Genomic DNA, 12,705 nt, shown 5'->3' with positions numbered 1-12,705 from the left:
GGATCTAATGCCCTCTTCTGACCTGTACAAGACGAGGCACATACGTGGAGAACAGATATAAATGCAAGTAAAACATTAATACAATAAAAATAAAGATACGTAATTAAAAAATAATAAGGCCAAAAAATGTCTCCACTGGGACGAGAGCCTTCAACAAACCGAAAACTCCGGAAGGAGAAGCCCGTCTTCAGGACCTTCCTCCTTCACCGACCCCGGAAGAACTGCAAAAAACCAACCCGGCTCCGGCCTTCGGTTTCCCGGCCCAGAACGGCCTAACCGTACATTTAAGAAGCCGAGGATGCCGCGAGCCCTAATTCCATCGGACCGGAAAGGGAATAGTTCACCGAAGCCGTAAGTCGCGGAGGCCCGGGTCACAAAGTGTCGTGCTCTCGGAGGCGGAGCGAGTTGCGCACAACATGGCCGGGCTGGAGCTCCTGTCGGATCAGGGTTACCGGATAGATGGTCGGCGCGCGGGGGAGCTGCGCAAGATCCAAGCGCGTATGGGCGTGTTTGCGCAGGCCGACGGCTCGGCTTATATCGAGCAGGGCAACACCAAGGCGTTGGCGGTGGTCTACGGGCCTCACGAGGCGAGTAAGCGGCCCGGCGCGGGGCTCGGGGCTGCACATCGCTAGAGTAGACCTGAACCTTCCGGCTTAATCCCAACCCCCAGGGGGCCCTCGTCATCTCCGGGGTGCCTCAGCCGGCCTGGAGAAGCTCCGCTCACTCCCTCTTCTCTCAGCTCATTATCTGACGTCTTGGCGGGAAGAAGCCTTCCAGGCCAGTACATCACACTCTTCCTTGCCTTTCTGCACTTAGTAACTACATAGATTTTACGGAGCCCTTCCTTGTCGCTTGTTTCTCTACTGGAACATAAACTCCCAAGACGGGGACTTTCGATGAAACCGTCTGCCTTTATTGCTGTGTCTCAGTGCTGTATGAAGGCCAGCAAAACACGCACACTTTACAGTTTGCTTAGCATATGAAAGCTCAGCTTTCTAGGCGGAAGCTAGGATGACAGTCAGGTATAGAACACATTAGGGCCGACGATTGGTAGGTAGAGAGGTAGTAGATCAAAGTTGAGGGGTTACCAAGGGGGTGAGGACCCAGGGCTTTGAAGGTCAGGGACATTGAGATTTTCTTTTACATGTAATGAGGAGCCTCTGGAAGGTAAGTGAAATGTTAGTGGGTAGGTGACACGGATCAGATGTTTGTAAATGCAGTGGCCACAATGGGAATGATTCGGGAGGAAATGGAGCAACTGTAGAACAGAGTTGCCCGCCAAAGGCGATATACGGCTTAGGCTGAAAATCCTCCCTCCGGCTAGGCTTTGGAAGCAAAGTAGCTGCTGCTTTCTGAAGCACTAGAGGAAGAGGAGGAGGAAGGTGGAGTCATTAAGTGTGGAGTGAGTGTGACTCAAGAGGTAGGCCTGGCTCATGCATTCTTTCTCCTCCAGATCCGGGGCTCCCGGTCTCGAGCCTTGCCTGACCGGGCCCTAGTGAACTGTCAGTATAGTTCAGCAACCTTCAGCACAGGTGAGCGCAAGCGAAGGCCTCATGGGGACCGTAAGTCTTGTGAGATGGGGCTGCAACTGCGCCAGACCTTCGAGGCAGCCATCCTCACGCAGCTGCACCCACGATCTCAGATTGACATCTATGTGCAGGTGAGCTACCTGCAGCCTCAACCCCCTCCCCCTGCCCAGGGGTGGGGCTCAGGGGTGTCAGGTGGGCCTGAGATGCTGGCGGTTGAGATGTGGGTCTAATGTCCTGATGCCCCTGCAGGTGCTGCAGGCAGATGGTGGAACCTATGCAGCATGTGTGAATGCAGCCACGCTGGCGGTGATGGATGCTGGGATACCCATGCGGGACTTTGTCTGTGCCTGTTCAGCTGGCTTTGTGGATGGCACAGCACTAGCGGACCTCAGCCATGTGGAGGAAGCAGCTGGAGGGCCCCAGCTAGCCCTGGCCCTACTGCCAGCCTCAGGCCAGATTGCATTGCTTGAGATGGATTCAAGGCTGCATGAAGACCACTTGGAGCAAGTGCTAGAGGCTGCTGCCCAGGCAGCCCGAGATGTGCACACTCTGCTGGATCGTGTAGTCCGGCAGCATGTGCAGGAGGCTTCTATCTTACTGGGGGACTGAGTGCCAACCGCCCATATCCAGAATAAAAGCCTATTCCTCTACTGAACACACCTTACTATACAGCACTTCAGAGCAGCTCAGAGCCCTGCAGAGCAGAGTATGCACTGATGTCCCTAACTGGAGAGAGCACTTGTGTTAGGAAGAGCCCTCACACTAAGGAATACGCATGTTCACACAGCCCATCAGGGACCTGAGCACAAGGCTGAGGTAGAACTCAGCGAGCTATGGTTGCCCATCATAGAGACGTAAGACTAGACTAACACAGCGGTTCTCAACATGTGGGTCTCAAACCTTTTGGGGGTCGAATATATATCCTGCATACCAATAGTTACATTACAATTCATAACAGTAGTAAAATTACAGTTATGAAGTAGCGATGAAATAAATTTATGGTTGGGGGGTCATCACAACATGAGGAACTGTATTAAAGGGTTTGAAGCGTTAGGAAGGTTGAGAACCACGGCCTGATGTCTTCCTCAGGAATCTCCTTGGCCCTTTCCTGCCACTTGGGCTCTAAGAGGATAACAAGCCTTTGTCGCCTCTTGGCCATCTGTCCTCAGCTGTGACCCTTTTTAGACAAACTGCCTTCATCCACCCCGTTGTCCTCTGGCCACCAACTCACCCACTATGCCAGTGTCTTGTGGTTGGACAAAAGCAATATGCTTTCCACTTTGTACTCCACTCACCTCGGTTTGGCCAATGGTAGTATACCATCTTTGCAGTACCCTTATAGCTGACCCTAATGACCTTGATTCTGGGTCCACGGCTCAGGTGAACCCACTGTCTGAAGGTTCACATCAATAGGAATAACTCAATGCCTGATCGTTCACATGGGGCCCTTATGTCATACGACACATTCATTCACATCTCGCTTCAGCAGGCATTTTAGTTCTCCACCCACCTGCGTTACACATCGTCTTCTCAGACTCCTGAGAACCTTTAGGCTGGCGCACTATCGCTGCTCTACCTTCAGCTCCGCCAGGGTCCTGCCCTTCAAGAGGCTGTCCGCCAGCCGTTCCGCCAGCCCCAGGTTCCAGTTCCGCCCGCTGCCGTGACCACATCCTGTAGCTGTCCAGCCTACTGCGGCTTGGGCATGCGCAAAGCGTGGTTCCCAGCGATTTCTACCTCTACCATGCGTAATGGCGTGACGGATCCTGGGACCGGAAGTAAAGGCTGCACAGGGCGCCCGCCGGGTCTGACGGGAACCGTGCACTTGGAGGTCTCCGGTGGCGGCCTGAGCGGAGCCCCCGCTCCGCCATGGGTCTCCTGTCGGACCCGGTGCGCCGGCGCGCGCTCGCCCGCTTTGTCTTGCGCCTCAACACTCCGCTCTGGTGAGGGCGGCACGGGGCAGGAGGGGGACACTCCCGGGAACTTGAGCTGTGGTGGGTCCGCTCGTGGCTACTGCTCCAGGGGCTGGCCCCTCTGTGCAGCCGTCACTCAGACCCTGAGCTCTGAACTCTAGCCCCGGTCCGTTCCTGATACAGCGGCTCGGGGTCTTAATGGCTTGGGCCATCCTGTCGACCCCCTGGAGCAGTGGCGAAAGCCACGAGCTGGCGTCCCTTGTCGGGCTAATTCCGGGGCCCCTCTGTGCTCTCTCGCAGCGTGCTGAGCTACGTGGCTGGCATCGCCTGGTTTTTAGCGCTGGCTTTCCCGCCGCTAACCCAGCGCACTTACATGTCGGAGAATGCCATGGGCTCCACCATGGTGGAGGAGCAGTTTGTAGGTGGAGACCGCGCCCGGAGCTTCGCCCGGGACTTCGCTGCCCACCGTAGGAAGTCAGGGTGAGTGCCTAGCAGAGGGCTGGGGACTTCAGGGGCGGCCGAGACCAGGGCGCTCTGCTCAGAGCCTATCTTTACGTCTGCAGGGCTCTGCCAGTGGCCTGGCTGGAGCGGTCGATGAGATCCGTAGGGCTAGAGGTCTACACTCAGAGCTTCTCCCGCAAACTGCCCTTCCCGGATGAGACCCACGAGCGCTATGTATTGAGGGAAAGGGGTGTGCCCGGGGGAAAAGCACCTTAGAAGGGGGTGGCCTGGGCTGGGGGTGGCCTGTCTTGTTGAAGTGCCCTGGAACCAAGAAACTCAGTGGGAGGGGTGTCTGGAAAACCTTTAGTGGTGGGCATTGTGGTGCCAGGAAAGAAAGGCAGGGTCTGTAGGGTCTACTGAGGCTTTCCCACCAACACTTTGTGCAGATGGTGTCAGGTACTAATGTGTATGGCATCCTCCGGGCCCCACGTGCTGCCAGCACCGAGTCCCTGGTACTTACTGTACCCTGTGGTCCAGACTCTACAAATGGCCAGGCCGTGGGGCTGCTGTTGGCACTCGCTGCCCATTTCCGAGGTAGGCTCTGGGGCTCTGGTCAGGGAGAGTTTGACCAAAGCCCCAGGCCCTGCTGATCCTACCTTTGGCTTCCAGGGCAGATTTACTGGGCCAAAGATATAATCTTCCTGGTAACGGAGCATGATCTTCTGGGCACTGAGGCTTGGCTTGAAGCCTACCATGACATTAATGTTACAGGTAGGTGTTGCCCTAGTCTTGCTCGGGTCTCTCCCGGTGTCAACTAGCCTCACTAGTGCCCCCTAGTGCTCATTGCTTGCTCCTACAGGCATACAGTCGTCTCCCCTGCAGGGAAGGGCTGGAGCCATTCAGGCAGCTGTGGCCCTGGAGCTGAGCAGTGATGTGGTCACCAGCCTTGATGTGACTGTGGAGGGACTCAATGGTCAGCTGCCCAACCTTGATCTGCTCAACCTCTTCCAGACCTTCTGCCAGAAAGGGGGGCTGTTATGTACACTCCAGGGCAAGGTGGGACCACCTGCTTGGGAGCATGGGGCCTATGGTAAGGGGTGAATCTGATCCTGTCCCCATGCCTCCAAAGCTGCAGCCCCAGGACTGGACATCACTGGAAGGGCCATTGCAGGGTCTGCAGACACTGCTTCTCATGGTTCTGCGGCAGGCCTCTGGCCGGCCCCATGGCCCCCACGGCCTTTTCCTGCGGTACCGAGTGGAGGCCCTAACCCTCCGTGGCATCAATAGCTTCCGCCAGTACAAGTATGATTTGGTGGCAGTGGGCAAGTAAGTCTCTGGACCCCTTTCCGTGCTGAAGGCAATGTCTAGCTGGGGTGAGAGGATGGCTGATCCTGACCTGACTGTGCTCCTGACAGGGCTCTGGAGGGCATGTTCCGCAAGCTCAACCACCTCCTGGAGCGCCTACACCAGTCATTCTTCTTCTACCTGCTGCCAGCCCTCTCCCGCTTTGTCTCCATTGGCCTCTACATGCCGGCCACTGGCTTCCTCCTCCTGGTCCTCGGACTCAAGATATCCTCCGCCTTCATTCTCACTGCTCACTGGCGGCCAGCCTTAAATCCCTTAACTATAAGCTGAGGATAGTCCTTCATCCTGCTATGGGGGTGGGGAAGTGAGCCCATGATCTCCCATCCAATGTCTTGTTGGGGTCCTTGACTTGGTCCATGCCCTGGAGCTGTGGATGCAGTTACATGAGGCTGGAGTGAGCCCCGAGGAGGCTGGGAAGGCGCCTGGCCCTGGGTCTCCAACTTTGGCAACACAGGTAGTACTACACTCTATTGCTGCTAGAGTGGGTTTCTAAAGTCCCCAGCAGCGCTTTCTGTTAGCGCGTGGCCTCAGCTGGAGGGGTTCTCTGAGTCTTTGGGGGCTCCCGTATGCTTCTGGCTAACTCCAAGTTCCCATGTGCTCTGCAGGGCGTGGGCCTGGCCTCCCTTATGGCACCCCTACTGATCTCTCAGGCCATGGGTTTGGCCCTCTATGCCCTGCCTGTGCTGGGCCAACATATAGCTGCTCAGCATTTTCCAGTGGCTGAAGCTGAGGCCGTCGTGTTGACACTGCTAGCAATCTATGTGGCTGGCCTAGCTCTTCCCCACAATACCCACCGGTGAGTAGCTGGGCTGGACAAGTGGAGGTTTCTCCCACCCCCCACCCCCCACCCCCGATACTTAGATGGCTTCTGAACGACCCTTGAACTCCTTACCTTGTAGAGTGGTCAGCTCACAGGTCCCAGACAGAGGCTGGATGGCGCTGAAGCTGGTGGCCCTGATCTACCTAGCACTGCAGCTGGGTTGCATTGCTCTCACTAATTTCTCCCTGGGTTTCCTGCTGGCGGCCACCATGGTCCCCGCTGCTGCACTCACCAAGCCCCATGGACCCCGGTATGTGCCGGTCAACCTCTTCTCCCCCAGGACCTTTACCCCTCCCCAGAGCTAACCCTCGTTCATTCCATTCTTGGCATTCACCATGGTACATACTTAAATGTTGCCCTTCCACCCAGGCCCCTCTATGCTGCCCTGCTGGTGGTGACAAGTCCAGCAGTCACACTCCTTGGTAGCCTGTTCCTGTGGCGGGGCCTGCAGGAGGTACCGCTGTCTCTAGCAGAGGGCTGGCAACTCTTCCTGACAGCGTTGGCCCAGGGCGTGCTGGAACACTACTCCTACGGAGCCCTCCTCTTCCCAATACTGGCCTTGGGTCTGTACCCCTGCTGGCTGCTTTTCTGGAATGTTCTCTTCTGGAAGTAAGATCTCTGGGGCAGGGATCCCCGAGCCTCCGTTCTACCTCCTCCCTGGGAAATAAACAAGAACTCTGTCTCTGTTCTTTGGGGTCCTGGCCCACTGTCTACTCGGAACCCCTAGCAATTTGCTAGGCATTCCTACTCACCTCTCTGGAGGAGCCACCCTGGTGCTTCTGTCTTGATGGCTGAAGTGGGAGCCTGGCGCCGTCAACATCTGGAGGAGAGCTTCAGGTGGACTCCGAAGGGGCAAGTGCAGAGGTACCCCCAGCTGCACACAGTCCTGCAGGGTGGGTAGCCAGGCCCAGGTATCTCCGTGCAGTCCCTTCAGTGCTGTGCCACAAGTAATCCTGTGGCATGAGGTAATTTGCAACCAGGGTTGGAGGGCCTGACAGGAGCTGAGGCCCTCAGAGACCACACAGTACCATCCTTAGTCTGTGCTGAGAGGACAAAGAAGCTGGAGTCTTAGGAGGCTTGGGGTTTAGGCCAAGGCTAAACTTTAGACTGTTTAGACAAGGCTGCTTCTAGGCAAGGCTGGAACTTTGGTGTGGGCTGTATATGGAGTAGTAGGAACACTAGGCTCTACTCACTTACAGGAGCACACGCCAAGGAGAGGTGCCCCCTAGAGGCAGAAGTCAGCCTAGTAGAAAGTGCCTGGAAACAGTAGACTGAGAGAGACAAGAGCCCCAAAGCATGGGGGCACTGGCAGGCCAGCACAGAAGGAAGCAGGTTGTTAAAGGATTCCTGGAAGGAACTACAGTACCTTTTGTAGAAGAAGGAGGGAAGTGTGGCTCTTAGTGATGTTAGGACCACGTCAGAAACCTTGGGGCCCACGCCGGGGACACATCATTGGAAGGCAACAGTGCCTTGGCCAGAGACACTAAAGTTAAAACGACAGCCACAACAAAAACAAGCAGCAGGTCTAGAGGCGCCTTCGCACGGCCCAGTGGAGGCTTCCATGTTTGGGAGGGAGATACAACTGCTCTGCCCAAGAAGGCTGGAGAATCCATTAGAACCGACTCAGGACCCTCTTAGACACCTCGGATGGAACCTGTCTTCCATGAGTGGTTCCTCTTGGCCTTGGGAGGTACATGTGGTTCTCAAAGAATTTCCGTCGGAGCCAGAGTGACGGCTCGGTAGGTAAAGGCATCTGCCACTGGTCTGACAACCTGACTTTGATCCTGGGGACCCACATGGTGGAAAGAGAGGGCCAGCTCCCACAAGTGGTCCTCTGGCCATACATGCACCATAACGTGCATTTAGGCATATACACAAAATTTATTTTAAAGTTTCTTTGGGGAGGAGTGGAGAGAGGGGAAACTGCAGTCTGGATGTAATGCATGAGAGAAGAATAAATAAAAAAATGAAGTTTCTTTGGGATCCCCTGAGGAAGACCACTGATCTACCCGGGTAGGAGCCTGTGGGTTACACATGGAGGGAATGTGTGGCAGCCCACTGTGGCAAGTAGCCTTGTAATTGAGTTGCCAGTTTTTGATCTTTAAGGCCCTATTCCAGCCCGCTTGCTTCCTACTGGTGCCCTCAGGAGTGCTGCATCCTGGGTATATCATAGGCCTACCTTCCCCTGTTTAGTTAGCTAGGAAACCTTGTCTGTGTGCCTCTTGTCTTGGAGCTGTTATCTGGTGCAGAATCCCCTCCCTGCATTTCGCCTGGTGTTTGGCCTCAGCTGTTTTTAATAGAACTTTAGCAGTCACTTAAATCACAAGTGGACATATATCTATTTAGGGAACATACAGAGGAAGAGAGCTAAACAATCATCTCACAGGAGTTCTGAACATATCTAGAGTGTTTTTCATCTAATGAACATCGAGAAGGAACAGTAAACATTTGTTGAGAAGGTGGGAATTGGTCTTGATTTTCACTAGTGTCATGTGTACATTTTTTTCCCCTCAAAATATGAGGTAACTAGGCATGGTGACATGACTGTAATAATCCTTACCCTCTTCAGGACAGAAGCAGAGGGACCAGGAGTTTGAGGCCAGCCTGGGTTACATAGTGCATCTCTAAACAATAGTGGAAGCAGTGGATGGTATATGCACATGGTCCTAGCTACTTGGAAGGCCTTGATGCAAGAGGATTACAAGAGCCTTGTAGGCAAGTTTGAGCAACCTATGGAAACACTCAAAAAAAACCAAAAAGGTATTATGGCTCCATGCCTGTAATCCTTGCACACAGCTTGAGGCAGGAGTATTTTGAGCCTGGCCTGTGTATGTGACACGCAAAATCGGTCTAAGGGTGTAATTGAGATGTGCCAGGAATAGGTATAAGGTCCTAAGTGTGTCGTTTTGGGGCTGACACAGTTGCACTTGTCCCTTGACATTCCATTTTGCCTTTCTTAGTCAGAGTCCAACTTGGATGTGAGCAGATCACCCTGAGTGAGACCTGTAGGCCTACTCAGTAGGCCTAGCCATGATGCTGTACTGTTATGGCTAGAGGGATGGAAATATGTGCACATTCAGAGAAGAGCCCTTCCCCAGAGAGACCGCTCTTTGACCCACTTTGACTTTCTGAAGTTATGGTTGGAACATGAGAAACCTGAAAGTTGGCACATAAAGCCCTGTTGGAGTGGTCTTGGTGGTGGGTGACAGCAGGGTGCTCTGGATTGCTGGGCAAGGCTTAACTTGGGAAGAGAAGCAAATTCTACTTTATGTGGTTTTCTAACACCGATTCATTTCCACTGGCAAGATAGGCTGCCATTTATTTAAAGGCCCATAGGGCTGAGTAGGGTTAGAAATATTAGGTGATGATGGGGGTGGTGATAGCTGTAAGAAAAGCTCAGCTCTGGTGTACCCCTTCTGAGAAGGACAGAGACTGGGATCATGGGAACTTAGATGGAAGACAGGTTTTTCTGGTTTGGGTTTGGGTTTGGGTTTGGGTTGTGTGTGTGTGTGTGTGTGTGTGTGTGTGTGTGTGTGTGTGTGTCCTGGACTATTTATTGTACATTTATTTTGCTTTTTTGGTTGTGAGCCTAGCCTTCATGTGCTTTTTGAGACAGAGTGTCCAACTCCCTGCATAGCCGAGGCTAGCCTTGAATTCCTGCTCCTGCCTCTACCTTCAATCCACAGACCACTGTCCTGGAATCAGGAGTTAAAAACATTAGCCAAAGCGCTTGGATCTCCACTAGAATATACCAGGGTAGCCACATCTGAGTAATCCAGAGGGAAGTTAGAGATGTCACTTGATCCCAGCCCTTCTTTTTTTTTTTTTTTTTTTTTTGGTTTTTCGAGACAGGGTTTCTCCGTGTAGCTTTGCGCCTCTCCTGGAACTCACTTGGTAGCCCAGGCTGGCCTCGAACTTACAGAGATCCGCCTGGCTCTGCCTCCCGAGTGCTGGGATTAAAGGCATGCGCCACCACCGCCCAGCGATCCCAGCCCTTCTTAAAAAAAAAAAAAATCTTGATTGGATGTGTCTTTTAACTGTAGGGGGGTTGGGGAGGTGTTCTCATTTGGTTACTGCTAGCCTTTATATACCAGGGCATTAGCACCATGAAGGCTATCCTTTTTTTTTTTTTTTTTTCCTGACACAGTCCAGCATAGAGCCAAGCAAATTGGAAGAATATTCGTGTGCATTTGCTGAATGAGGGTGGGGGTAGGGTAAGGAGGGAAGAGTTCAGGAAGCACAGTCCAGAAAGAGACTCCAAGCCATCCTCAGCAGCTACATCCTGGGTCCCTCTAAACCCAGAAAACCGGGGAAGCTGGGCAAAGTACCAGGGGGTCAGCTCTGCACTAATGGTTGTGGGAACCTAGATGCCCTTGTTCATTGCTTCTGTTTTTCTGCCTGTGTTTCCTGAGTGCTTGCTCTCAGCAGAGGGCAGGCAGGACAAGGTCCTCGTAGACAGCAGGCGTTCTGATGATAGCTTGCCTTCTAGGCAGGATGTGCCCTTGGGAGGACAGTGCCACGATGGCCTCTCCAGTCAGGGGCCTGGATGGAAAGAGGAGCTGGCTGTGGGAACAGAGCAGAGGAAGGATCACCAAGGTCCTGCAGGAAGTGAGCTGCCTGAAAAACTGGAAAGTTATGCTGCTGCTGAGCAAAGGCTGTGTGCTGAAGGGGGTGAACTGTAAGAAGCCGGGGGATTCTCTTAGCCTGTGCTGGGATGTACAGAGGTGCCTGTGCCTGGATGGGAGAGCTGGAACTGTGTGGAGGACAGGTCAGGAGGCGAGGGCAATGCTACAGGTTGTTGCCAGTGTGGCTTATGTCTAAAGTTGGAGAGGTGTGTATCTGAAGCAGGAAGGATGCCTTGCAGGACATGTAATCCGAGGGGTAGAGGCACTGAGAGTCCAGGGTGGGTAACTGGGAGGCCTAGAGCTAGAAGGGAAGCTCTGCTTCTCCCCCAGCAGCCACCCCACAGCCAGATCCTGTGATATACTGTCCTGTGGCACCCTCTGCACCCCATTCATACACTTTATCAAATCACACCATCTACTGGTGTAGACCGGCCCCAGTGTACTGAACTCTCCTACAGTCTCAAGCTACCTTCTCACCCATGCTCACGACAAGTATCCAGCCAAGCTCCCGTTTCTGATGTCAACCCGTGTAATTCCACTTGAATATGGCCGAGTAACTTGTAGATGCCTCGTCTTGCATGTCCCTTCTATCCAGAGCCCTCACAGCTCCCCAGACCTAAAAAGAGCTTCTCCTCAAGAGTTATCCCCTGGCCTTCTGGGAGTCCACACTTACTGTTTAGCTATTTCTTCTCGGCTTAATTCAGTCAGTGGCAGCTTGAAACAGATTTGAGTGGCTATGGTGACCTACAGAGACCTTGGCCAGCAGACAAGGTAATGAAGTAAATAGAACTATAAAATAGATGTCTAAGACTATGGTAATGGGGCTACTTACATTGTCTTTCAGAGGGAGCACGACCCTCAGCGGACTCTTCTTTAAAATTCTAGTCATCATCCCCTCTTACCCAACTGCACACTGTGAAAATTATAGGAGGAAAAAAGTTGCCAGGGTGGAACTTTGTGGTTGTACAGCTGCCTATGCTCTGTGAGTAACCCCAGTCTACCCTCTCACTCAGCAAGTTAGACTGACTCAGATGTGAGTGAAGAGAGGTAGGTGTCAGGTTACTGTCCCTAAACCCAGAGAGGTTACCCTGGCCCAAGTCTATACATGTATCGTCGAGGGATGGGCTGGTTACACCAGGCTTTGGTGCTTGAGCTATTTTCAGTGTTAGAGCCAACCAACAGTGAGACAGTGGTTGTTGGTGGCTTTCCTCCAACTACTGGGCTCCTTCACTTGCTCAAGGTGCTTGGTCTCTGTTGGGCTCTTTCTCTTTGGGGTGAACAGACACCTATTTTACACACCCCTTGGCGAGTTGTGAGACAATGCCCCTTGCCACTTGTCCCTCCTGATGGCAGCCTCCTGCCTCATCTCTACTCGCATTGTGGGGGCCTCTCACTACTCTGCTGCTTCCAGGCCGGGGCTGCTCCTTTCTGGACTTCAGTCATCACAGAGATTTGTTTTGGCGGGCTGAGTATGAAGCTCTTCACAGAATGGCCACTTTTCCCAAGGTACTCAAGCTGCTTACTTGTCTCCTTAGCTTGCACAGTCAGCTCCCGCCTGCCATGGCAGAACGTGATCATCACTCCAGAAAAATCCCTGCACCCCTCAGCACTCGTGACCCATTCTCCCTTCCCCTTCTGGCCACTGGCACGATTAGTGTACTTCCTACTTTCATACACTCACCTGTGTAGACTTTCATAAGAATGGAATCATATACATGTGGTCTTACGTGTCTGACTTCTACTTAATCTGATGAGTTCAAGGTTCATCCATGCTGGAGCTTGTACCATATTTCACTTCTCACGATGGAATTAAATAGTCTACCCATATGCATATGCCATGTTTTGTCTATCCATCAGTTGGTAGACATTATTAGGGTTGTTTCTACTTTAGGTTATTATGAATAATTTGATACTAATATTCATGTTCAAACTTTTGTGTGGACATACTTTTTTTTCTTTCTGAGACAGTTTCACCTTGTAGCCCAAGTTGGCCTAGAACTCTAGGCAACCCTCCT

The 12,705-nt window shown here is 52.9% G+C and overlaps 2 protein-coding genes across 2 annotated transcripts; both read left to right on the top strand.

The window, feature by feature from the left end:
- Positions 1-349: 349 nt before the first annotated feature.
- Positions 350-2,188, top strand: Exosc4 (exosome component 4). Its single transcript, XM_059247291.1, has 3 exons — positions 350-587; positions 1,454-1,660; positions 1,779-2,188. The coding sequence occupies exons 1-3, from the start codon at positions 417-419 to the stop codon at positions 2,136-2,138; spliced, it is 738 nt and encodes a 245-aa protein (XP_059103274.1). The 5' UTR covers positions 350-416; the 3' UTR covers positions 2,139-2,188.
- Positions 2,189-3,262: 1,074 nt separating this feature from the next.
- Positions 3,263-6,753, top strand: Gpaa1 (glycosylphosphatidylinositol anchor attachment 1). Its single transcript, XM_059247186.1, has 12 exons — positions 3,263-3,469; positions 3,740-3,919; positions 4,003-4,114; positions 4,327-4,474; positions 4,550-4,651; positions 4,740-4,936; positions 5,010-5,206; positions 5,296-5,449; positions 5,604-5,699; positions 5,851-6,041; positions 6,145-6,315; positions 6,435-6,753. The coding sequence occupies exons 1-12, from the start codon at positions 3,396-3,398 to the stop codon at positions 6,676-6,678; spliced, it is 1,866 nt and encodes a 621-aa protein (XP_059103169.1). The 5' UTR covers positions 3,263-3,395; the 3' UTR covers positions 6,679-6,753.
- Positions 6,754-12,705: the final 5,952 nt, after the last annotated feature.

Source organism: Peromyscus eremicus, chromosome 20 (assembly GCF_949786415.1).
Source record: "Peromyscus eremicus chromosome 20, PerEre_H2_v1, whole genome shotgun sequence".
Lineage (NCBI taxonomy): Eukaryota > Metazoa > Chordata > Mammalia > Rodentia > Cricetidae > Peromyscus > Peromyscus eremicus.
The sequence above is the reverse complement of the archived record's forward strand: the minus strand, read 5'-3'. Positions and strand labels throughout refer to the sequence as shown.